The sequence below is a fragment of the Aricia agestis genome, chromosome Z (genome assembly GCF_905147365.1).
Source record: "Aricia agestis chromosome Z, ilAriAges1.1, whole genome shotgun sequence".
NCBI classification, from domain to species: Eukaryota; Metazoa; Arthropoda; class Insecta; order Lepidoptera; family Lycaenidae; genus Aricia; species Aricia agestis.
Genome location: NC_056428.1, coordinates 31,087,845 through 31,100,000, shown reverse-complemented (window position 1 = coordinate 31,100,000; position 12,156 = coordinate 31,087,845). Strand labels below are relative to the sequence as shown.

The 12,156-nt window shown below is 33.2% G+C and overlaps 1 protein-coding gene across 1 annotated transcript in view; it reads left to right on the top strand.

Annotated features, from left to right (window-relative positions):
* The window catches only part of LOC121738945 (ephrin type-B receptor 1-B), a 3,861-nt gene extending 1,308 nt beyond the window's left edge, over nucleotides 1-2,553 (top strand). The window contains exon 1 of the mRNA XM_042131228.1: nucleotides 1-2,553. This exon is cut by the window's left edge and continues 1,308 nt beyond it. Coding sequence (XP_041987162.1) covers nucleotides 1-2,119 — 2,119 coding nt within the window. The 3' untranslated portion in view covers nucleotides 2,120-2,553.
* The last annotated feature ends 9,603 nt before the right edge of the window (nucleotides 2,554-12,156 follow it).

Genomic DNA, 12,156 nt, shown 5'->3' with positions numbered 1-12,156 from the left:
TAAATGTGTTCCTGGTTTCTTTAGGGCTAAGAAGGACCCAAAGAATGTACCTTGTACACAACCACCATCAGCACCAGAAAATATTACTGTTACTTTTACTGATCAATTTTCTATATCTCTAGCATGGCAACCACCTCAAAAGACTGGAGGCAGATCTGATGTTACATATAAAGTTCATTGCCTAAATTGTGGTCCAAATGTAGAGTATAGACCTGCAGCCACAGATTTGAATATGACAAGTGTTTCCATATCCAGACTGGACCCTGTTACAGAATACAAATTCCAAGTTTTTGCTCTTAATGGTGTAACCGAGTTAACAGGTGAACCACCAAAGAAAATTGAGATTACAGCAGTCACTGAAGCGTCTGTTGTTAGTGTTGTTTCAAATTTGAAAGTTTTGAGTGTTGAAAGTGACAAGATTTCTTTATCTTGGAATGCTCCACCTGTAGATCCCAATGATCCAGATGATATAATTGAAAGCTATGAAATAAAATGTTTTCCTAAAGATAATTTGGATAAAGGTGCAAATTCTACTACTAAAAGAACTACAGAACCCCATGCTGTAATTACAGGCCTAAAAAGGGATACAGAATATGCAATCCGTGTAAGAGCCAAAATGAAAAGAGGGTGGGGTGAATTAAGCAGTGTTGTGTATGCTAGAACAGGTTCTGTTCTTGAAACTACTTTTATTGGTGAAGAGGAAGGAGCTCAAGTCCGTCTAGTTGCTGGAGTCATGGTTGCTGTGGTAGTATTATCTGTTATTGCTATAATTGCTACAGTACTATTTTTACGTTCACGTGCTGACGATGAGTGTGACAAAAAGCAGCCAAATGATTGCAATGCATTGAACTATCGCAATGGAGAGGTATACACCGGACCAGATCGACCAACAAAAACCAGTAGTAATGCAACAACTCCTCTTTTTGCTGGCACAGGATCAAGAACCTATATTGATCCCCATACTTATGAAGACCCTAACCAAGCAGTTAGAGAATTTGCTCGTGAAATAGATGCTTCTTGTATTACTATTGAAGCTATTATAGGTGGTGGAGAATTCGGCGACGTTTGCCGTGGCAAGTTGAAGTTACCTTCCAGTTGTGGCCAAGAAATAGATGTGGCTATAAAAACTCTAAAACCAGGATCTACAGAAAGAGCTCGGCGAGACTTCCTAGCTGAAGCATCGATAATGGGTCAATTTGAACATCCTAATGTTATATTCTTACAAGGTGTTGTAACAAAATGCAATCCAATTATGATTATTACTGAGTTCATGGAGAATGGTTCCTTAGACACATTTTTACGTGTAAACGACGGAAAATTCCGTGTTTTGCAGTTGGTAAGTATGTTACGTGGAATTGCAACTGGTATGCAGTATTTGTCTGAAATGAATTATATTCATCGAGATCTGGCAGCTCGTAATGTTCTTGTGAATACATCACTTGTATGTAAAATAGCAGATTTTGGATTATCTCGTGAAATAGAATCAGCCGCTGATGGCGCATATACAACTCGCGGTGGTAAAATTCCAGTGCGATGGACAGCTCCGGAAGCTATCGCTTTTAGAAAATTTACTTCTGCTAGTGACGTTTGGTCTATGGGTATAGTATGTTGGGAGGTAATGAGCTTTGGGGAGCGTCCTTACTGGAACTGGAGTAATCAAGATGTTATTAAATCTATCGAGAAAGGTTATCGCCTCCCAGCTCCAATGGACTGCCCAGAAGCTGTGTATCAGCTTATGCTGGACTGTTGGCAAAAGGAACGTACACACAGGCCAACATTTGCAAGTATTGTAAAGACTTTAGATAAGCTCTTCCGCTGTCCAGATACTTTGAGAAAAATAGCGCAGAATCGTTCTGCTGATCCTCTTGCTGGTGATACACCTGACATGGTTCAGTTTTCTTCAGTAGAAGAGTGGCTTGAATGCATAAAAATGTCCCGCTACGTTGAGAAGTTCAGGGCAGCTGGCATAACAGATATGAATGCTGTGGTTGATCTAACAGTTCACCAATTAGCTTCCTTAGGGGTTACATTAGTTGGACATCAAAAAAAGATTATGAATAGTGTTCAAAGCATGCGTGCCCAAATACGTGTCAGTGGGCCATATGGTTTTCTTGTTTAATGAATGTGCTTAGAGCAGTGTTAGTGAATGTGACTATTTTAAAGAAAACCATAGGACTTTGATCTCCATAAAAGTGATGCAAATCAGTGATTTATAATATGTAACAAAGGATGCATTTTGTATATTTTTCTAAAGGAACTCTCATAGAAATAGCATTAAGATTAAATCACAGAGACATCTTTATAGCTATTAAGATATTCATCACAGCTAGCTAATAATTTTAACATTGTTAACATAATGTGTTAATTTGATTTGGAGGCAGCTAGCTTGATATACAAATAGTCTACTGGTATCTGTGAAAATATGAGAAAGGCCTAAAATGTTTTATAGAACTATAATTCATTTGTTCCAAACACAGCTTTACATACCGTCTTTATGTATACAACGAACAAAAAGCCATGATTAATTTATTACATTGTAACCAGCATTTCTAAAATATTCTAATGTTTATAAATTGTATTTATATATATTTATTTCTAAAAATTTTATGATAGTTTGTTTCTCAAGTAAATTTTAGGTAATATCTTATATAAGCTAATGTAAATTGTTTTGATAATAAGGTGGTAAGAAATCCATGGCTATTTTACAACAACATCCAGTTGCTTTAATTTATATTATTGTATTTAAATTTTCTGATAAATAATATAATACAAGGAAAGTTTATTCTGTAATTTAGCAACATTCCGACTAACATTTGTCATCATAATTTAGACTATAAATTGTAGGTAGCTAAATTTGCTCTAATAATTTTAATATCATTATGTTATTTAAAGTATTAAATTTTAAATATCAAATTACTAAGTATACAATGTTCAATTTTAACAATTGTGTACTGTTTTGTGATCAAAGTACTTAATTAAACTTGCCACATTAAGTTTCTTTCATGACACTGTATAATTTTTTGTATTAGGTACTATTTATACAGTACTCTTGTATATAAGGCTGAATTCACCTCACACTTGTGGGCAGTGTTGCCAACTTTTTTTTTACTAACCCACCAAATTCAGCAGTGTAAACCACCAGAAACCGCTAAAACCTAAATGGCCTCTCAAACCACCAGAATTCCACTAAATAACGTAAAGACAACAACAACCTATCTGAATATAATTTGAAAATAATACAACAACAATGTCATTATTATTATGAAATTATTATAGTATATTTTTGTTACTACAAAAAGGAAAGCTTTAGTTACCTTTGTACCTATGTATAAGATAGGTACTTAACTAAAGAGTAAAGATGAACGTCTTTAGAGGAATCATTGTCATTTACTTGTTCAGTTTGTGAAGAATAAATTTCTTTAGTTCTAATTTTTGTTATACGGTATTTGGTATTAAGTTGTTATTACAGCATTTGCCTTCGCATGCTAATCTTGCACGAAAGAAAGGCGATCAAACTTCATCCGGTTTCTCTGTTAAGTCTTGACAACATTCATCATGCTAAATAATCGCTCTATATCAGCGTTAGAATGCAGCAAAACGAATAAAGATAATAATAATAGAATTAAGTTTCCAGTGTGCGTCTTCAAGGGTTAGAAACATAATAAAAAAAAGTAGTGGTTTAACGTCGAAGATACCACTAACATAAATAATCTAATCCACTAAGAAATCCACTAGCCACTAAAACCAAATTTTTACCGCCGAAAGGTACGTCTAAACCACCAGATCTAGTGGAAATTCCACTAAGTTGGCAACACTGCTTGTGGGATATCTTAATTTTAGTGTAAATTCTTGCTTTAATATTTTAAGTTGTCCATTGAAATTTCAAGTTTGTTATAATAATTTAAATATTAATATTTTGCGTTATCATGGCTGTGTAATAAGCATTAAAGAAGAGTATAATTTATTAATTCAAAAGAATTTTTGATACAAATTTTTCAGTTTAATTGCCAATCTTGTCAAATTCTGTATAGTGGGCCTAAATCTTGAATGATGATCAAAATGAGCTTGAAAGGTCCATTTTGTCTGCCCAGTTTATTTACATTCAAGATATTTGCTCTATAGTACATGCATTAGTTTTCAGTATGAATTTCTAGCTAAACATTAGAAATAAGTATGAAATACTGCCAATATAGTTTGTAAGTTTTGTGCTTATATTCTTAACCTATATTTGTCTACTATATTGAATGCCATGCGACTTTTATAATTTACTCTTACCTACACATATTTTAACATTTAGGTATTGCCACTGCGATTTTTTTCTACTTTTATATGTTTATAATAAGTTGACATATTTTAAGAATTATTATTTAACAGTATTGTGCAATTAATAAGTTTTTCTTCATAATAACAATATTGACCTACACTGCCAGAATTTTTTAAAAGAACTAACTTATTTACCCACAGATTTTTGCTATGGAAGGTTACAATAACATTTTCACATGATGATTTCCTCTATTTTATGTTTTTTTGGGATAATATCACTTAATTTTATTTTTAAACTTATGTTTTTTTTAAACAATTTACATAACATACGCGAATGTAAATATAGAAAGCAAAAACCAACAGCATTATATTTAAACAGCGAACTATACAAGGTCTAGTAGTCTTTGTCTAATTGCACTGGAAAAGTCACGTTACAGACAAGAAGTTGTGTATAGTCCGTCAAAAAAGTGAAGAAATTAAAAAGTGGCAACATCGTAGTATCATCCCTTTTTTCTTAGATTGATTTGAAAGGGATGACACTACGATGTTGCCACTTTTAATTTCTTCACTTTTTTGTCAGTGCTCAGTAAAATCATTAGAAGGTTTTATTGCAATTAATTGTTAATAATAATTTATGTAGGATGCATTAATCCTTATATTGAATTAAATATTATTGTAATCTTCCCGGATATGACAAAAAATTATAAATTAATAACTAGCAACTTTGTAGCTAGCAACCCTGTAATATTAAATCATAATTCTAATTTAAATTTAACTTACGCTCACAATCTTTAAAGTTAATCTGCTGTATCTGCTTTGTTTTTTCATGAACCTAATAGTTTTGCAATTGAAAACAGAATATTTATAGTATAAAAAATACGAATTTGTACTATTCTTAGTTCTTTTTTATAAATTGTGTAGCAGTATCTTCATTCTTGTCTTAAAAATATGGGTATAATTTTAAAGTCCGCTCTTTTCATCTAACGAGTATTTGTGGCAGCTTGCTTTCGAATTTTTCGTTGAAAAGTTTTTCGTCATACGGACTATTGTCATACTTTCCAAAAGGGAAGGCATGACATTAGAAAATTAACATGGCTCTATTTTCTTTTGCATTATTGTTATCTTTTCTTGAGCAATCTCAGCTGCATTTATAAATATTTTTGATATTCACACATCAGTTTATAAGTACAAAGTTTTAAAGGTTGGAATAACATCAGTAATTATTCGTCATAGATTTTGTGCCATTATTTGTTGATTTAGAATTGAAATAGGTACATATAACGTTTGACGTGTACATCTATAATTCTATTCTATAGCTTTTCATCAATTTTGTTGCTAATATTCTCCTTTCTTGTTACAAATACAGTATCCGCGCATTTGAGCTTTTCTTCACTTTAGATTATATATGAAAAAAGCATGTGTAGCTTAATCTCAGTTTTGAGTAAGTACTTCTTAAACTGAAATTATTATTGTCTCTTCTAATTATTGTCTTCCATTCTTCAAAACTTACGTTTTCTTATTAGAATCCCTACCCCCCAGAAAATAATATATTAGCTCTCTATCAAATACTTAAGTGTATTATAAATTTAAAGTGGAAAATAAGTTACAAAATCCCATTTTAAACCTTTTATAACTGAAAGTTTACAATGTTGGATAATTTATAACGTTTTAGCTACAGCCACATTTTGTTAATTGACCACAAGTTAATCAATAAAATGTGCGTGGATAGGCAAGATGACGTTCTCATTTTTTTTTCGCTTCTTTCACAAACATGGCACACTTGCTGCCACCCTTTTGGGTGCGATTATTTTCATTATAATAACTTTTACTGCAATTTTGTTATTATTTAACCTCTAATCATATTCATGACATGTACCTAACCCATTAGGCACTTTATTTATTTTTTGCTTTACTACAAAACCCGTTTTATTTTCATGTTGATAAAGTACTTGACAGCTATGTTGCATTTTATTTAATTTTTTGACTATGTTACTTTTTTGATACAAAATATTTTAAATGGTTAAGAGTTATTTTATAATTCAATAAGTGATATTCCGCGTTCATAGTACATAGACGTACACAACGTACCTTCGACACTTATAACACCAACACCCATATCCGATACTCTTGTAAGAAAAAAAAAAATAGGTATATCGATAATTTTAATACATTATTTACAATCTTCGTTATAATAGTTAGAGTAATTTAAAATGAGAATTAACTTCTACTTTTTAGACGGTAGAATGGTAACGTGTTCTATACAATATTTTGATGTCCACAATTTTTTTATAATGTAGAAATCAGTGTTGTTTGATTTTTTTGGTGTTTAAATAGTAATGATATATACAGTAATATTTAAAAATTTACATTATATTTAAATAGCCAATGTGATGTTTTTATGTCGCAAAATTTTTATTATTATTTAGCTAGTCTAAAACGTAATGTGGTCCCTGTTAAAATATAATGGATACTTGATTCACAGTCTCGAAAATCATTGATTTAAATGAGAACTCTCGGAGTTGAGTTTTAGTTTGGTAGTGCTCCAATAATTAGAAACAGTAGAATAAACGCCATACAACGTTGATATTATTGCTTCAAAATAATTCTAACTCTTCACCCCTCCGTAGATGACGTAATAACTGATAACCCGGTAACAGAGGTCACATTCGGCCTAGACTAGCACTGTATGCTAATGTTGTAAATGTACGTGTCATCTAAAGTCATGTGTGAATTGTCTTCGATAATAATCAGTAAGCCTAAAGCAATAAATACGCCTCCCGTAGAAGGATATAAGACTTATTCGTACATTGGATCCTTTGTAATATTATATTTATCTCCAATAGTTTAGTAAAGAGCCTTCCTTGTCCTCTTTCTGTAGCATTCATATTATAGTCGAGGATCGCAATTATTATAATTAAGATGACATCTTTTTATACAAAAAAATCTTTTACACGAACGAAAGGGCGGATAAGGAAGGGAGATTTTTTACACGTGATTGTATAAGAAAGCCATATTCATACCTAAATAAAACTTAGTGTGTAAAATTGCTTACGCGAGTTGATGTAGAGTTAATTATTATTATTATCTTTTAAACTGATGAAAATGGGATAGTTGAAATGTAGTAACACCAATCATAGCCTAATCATTGTAATTCATAGTGATCTTAGATTTATTTATAAGATTTTTTTATATATTATAAGCCCTATTGCAGGGGCACTTTTCAGATAGCATTTCGTGTTTGTTTTGAGTAAGTATAGATGATTATCGCTATACTAAGGTTTTGTTTAACCGTTGAATCAATATCTAATTGCCCTTGCAAGGTGGGTTATTATTAAACTTAGGCAGTTATAATTTTTTTTAATCGAATTAGATATGCAAGTGTAAGCTTGGCTATAATTTCTGTAATAAACTATTGATACTTATACGATTGTGTTTTTATTTAAAAAATGCCTTATTTACCTACTCTCTTCTAACAACTGCTTACCGAACAATTTTACCCTTTCTATTATTTCCATTTTTACCCGACTATCAATCAATAATCAGGATATTGATATTATTATACATCCACGGTAAGCATAAATTGAATGTTTAACACTCACATACCACGGTATCTAAACGGATACGAAAATTTTACCGTGGAGTCCATGCATCCAAAAGGATGCATTGGCACTGAAAAATTAATAGAAAAATAAGCTGCATAGAAGCATATAAAATTACTTAATAAAATAATAATCCTTATAATAATAAATAAATACTTTTCAATAAAATATATTGGAGTGGACTTGAGGGACTAGATTTTGTTTTTGTATCTAAGTGGACTGTGAATGTTAATTTCATACGTAAAAAATTATTTGTAGGTAACACAGAAATTAATCAAGATTTATTTCTATGATTTGTAAGCATTTTTGCACTTATATAATTCTCCATTCGTTTAAATTTATTTTCATTATAGTACAGGTTCCCCTACAACATTTTTGTTTATTATCTACTATCAAGCTAATTTTTTGTGAGTAGCTTCATTTTGATAAGGCAAACAACAATTTAACTGCGAAAAATCTCAAAAGTGGTAGCTAACAGAGATAGAAACGATTTAATGTACTTTGATTTGATCCTAAAATATGGATTGCTCTATTTGTAGGACAATGTTACTCTAATTTTTATAACTACTAGCTGTCCCGGCAAACGATATTTTGCCATGTAGTAGTGTAAAGTATTTCGGCCATATTTTAGGACCATCAAATCAAAGTATTAAATCCTTTCTATCTCTGTTAGCTACCAGTTACCACTTTCGTGATTTTTCGCAGATAAAATTCTTATTTTCATGCCCTAGTACTTTAATATTAAGTAAGCATGTATTTTCCATTAAAACATTTATGTTTTAATAAAAATAGAACATATTTTATAGTAGATTATAAATTGACAGGTGGTTTACCACCTGTCAATCTATAATCTTCTATAAAATATGTTCTAAAGCCTTTAAAGGAAAAGCTCTGAAGTAGCTAAAATCATACTTACCTACGTAATGCATTCTCCATACAAAGGAGTCTACTAGATACGAGAGTATGTACGTGCATACAAAGACTGCTCGTCTTACCTTGTGACTGATTTACAAACAGACTGATAAAACCTAAAAAAATGAAGCCTGAAACCCGTCCCACCAGTTTTTGGCTCTCGCGGCTCGCCCTCCTAAGAAAGGAGGACGGGGCGCCTCCACGGGAAGTGTGAAGCCAACTAGTCTCAAGATCTTGCCTCCCTAAGGGGAGGCGGGAGTTGTTTCTGGCAGATAAGCTTCATAATAAAAAGTCACTTTAACCTCTAGCGTGCTAAGATTTCTAGCTTAAAATTCACGAACATGCGGATGTACCTATCCAGGATAAATTTTGTATGAATTGTGAAATGCTTGCTATTACCAGAGCTATTACATTACAGTTTTTTAAGGATCGATTTACTATTTTTAACCGAAATCCAAAAAGGGGAGGGATCGGAGATTCCGGCGCGGCGCCTTAAATCCTACCTTAATACCTACTAATCTATACTAATATTATAAATGCGAAAGTATCTCTGTCTGTCTGTCTGTCTGTCTGTCTGTCTGTCTGTCTGTCTGTCTCGCTTTCACGCCAAAACTACTGAACCGATTGCAATGAAATTTTGTACACGGTTATTCTAGAGTCTGAGAAAGGACATAGGCTACATTTTGATGTGGGAAAATATCTTATTTCCATGAAAATATCGATGAAAATTTATTCGCATTGCGCAGGCCAGCGCTCATCCCGGGGGTCCTGGGTTCGAGTCCCGCAGGCGGAACAAGTTTTCAATGTTCCTGGGTCTTGGATGTGTATTAAAATAATATTTCAAAAATCTTAAATATATTTTATGTATAATATTATAAAAAATCCAGAAATATATCGATGCAATTTAGTTCTAATACGATTCAACAGATGGCGTTTTATTTTTTACTTAAATATATTTTATGTATCTATACTTCTATACTAATCCATACTAATATTATAAATGCGAAAGTATCTCTGTCTGTCTGTCTGTCTGTCTGTCTCACTTTCACGCCAAAAACTAATATTATAAATGCGAAAGTATCTCTGTCTGTCTGTCTGTCTGTCTGTCTGTCTCGCTTTCACGCCAAAACTACTGAACCGATTGCAATGAAATTTTGTACACGGTTATTCTAGAGTCTGAGAAAGGACATAGGCTACATTTTGATGTGGGAAAATATCTTATTTCCATGAAAATATCGATGAAAATGAATTCGCATTGCGCATGGCCAGCGCTCATCCCGGGGGTCCTGGGTTCGAGTCCCGCAGGCGGAACAAAAAGTTTTCAATGTTCCTGGGTCTTGGATGTGTATTAAAATAATATTTCAAAAATCTTAAATATATTTTATGTATAATATTATAAAAAATCCAGAAATATATCGACGCGATGCAATGAACATTTTAGTTCTAATACGATTCAACAGATGGCGCTTTTTTTTACTTCGTTGGAACATAAAACTAATCATACTTATTAGTTATTATGTTTTTGTTTATAGTTTTTAATACGTTAGAATATTATGTTTAATAATATTATCACTTGCTATAATAATAATCAATCTATCTTATCTTATAGAACTCCTACTGCATTTCTAAGGAGTTCGAGTGTGTTGTGTTGTGGCCTATATTCCATCCAGAAAATATATCAATTTAATTCTAATATATGAAAACATTTTAATTCTAATATATGAAAACTGATGGCGCTTTATTTTTTACTTCATTATTATAACAGAACTAATCATACGGTACCTACTTTATTATATATTATTGTTTTTATTCATAACTAGCTGTTGCCCGCGACTTCGTCCGCGTGGACTTTAGTTTATAGCGCGCGGTGTCAACAAAATTTGTGTCAAATTTAAAAACTTTTTATAACCCTGGTAAGTGGTACCCCTCTTAGGGCCGCGCTACACCGGAATGGCAGCGCTGAAAGTGCTTGCCTCGCCGCTGCCATTCCGGTGTAGCGCGGCCCTTAATTAATCAAAATACCCAAAAACAGCTGTGCAGTGTGCACATAATCTGTACTAATATTATGAATGCGAAAGTATCTCTGTCTGTCTGTCTGTCTGTCAGTCTCGCTTTCACGCCAAACGCCAAAACTACCGAACCGATTGTAATGAAATTTTGTATACTGATAGTCTAAAGCCTGAGAAAGGACATAGGCTACTTTTTTACTGGAAAAAAGGGTTGTAAGGGTCGTAAATTTGTTCTGGAAAAAAGGGTTGTAAGGGTCGTAAATTTGTTCAAAAAATTCATAATAGATGGCGCCGTGCGTCTTCTACATCGCGCTGACGCTTGCTCAAAAGTCTTTCTATAAGAGGTGGTATCATCCTACATTTAAGTCTCGATTTTTTTAGATTGTTATATCTATTCTACGGTATTAAATAACTCAGTACTTTATCTGTGCAGGCAGTGACGTAACCTTAAGACCAAATTTCACCAACGACTGTTAAAGTTAATGCTCGAATTAGTATCACGTTAGCTGTTTTGTTTTTCATATGAATGAAAGAGAAGACAGGATATTTTAACAAGCTGTTAACACTAACAGACGTAGGTGAAATTGGGGCTAAACCTATCAATGATAAATAGTTTATGGGTAAAGTTGTGTAATTGGGGGGCTAAATAAGCTTTAAAATTTGGCATAATATATAAAGTTTAACATACAAAAATGAAGTACTTATTGTTTGCACACTGCACAGCTGTATTGATTTAAGGGGTACCAGGGTTTTTTTTTTTTTTTTTTTTTTTTTTTTTTTTTTTTTTATGAAATAAGGGGGCAAACGAGCAAACGGGTCACCTGATGGAAAGCAACTTCCGTCGCCCATGGACACTCGCAGCATCAGAAGAGCTGCAAGTGCGTTGCCGACCTTTTAAGAGGGAATAGGGTAATAGGGGAGGGTAGGGAGGGGAAGGGAAGGGAATAGTTGAGGATAGGGAAGGGAATAGGGTAGGGGTTAGGGGATTGGGCCTCCGGTAAACTCACTCACTCGGCGAAACACAGCGCAAGCGCTGTTTCACGCCGGTTTTCTGTGAGAACGTGGTATTTATCCGGTCGAGCCGGCCCATTTGTGCCGAAGCATGGCTCTCCCACGTATAAAAGCTTTTGACACCAATTTTGTTGACATCGCGCGCTATAAACTGAAGTCCACGCGGACGAAGTCGCGGGCAACAGCTAGTAATATTATAAATCGGAGTTTGATTGTTTGTTTGAACGCGCTAATCCCAGGAACTACTGGTCCGATTTAAAAAATTCTTTCAGTGTTAGATAGCCTATTTATCGAGGAAGGCTATATTTTATCACGCTAAGACTAATAGGAGCGAAGAAAAAATATGTGGCCGCCGGTGCGAA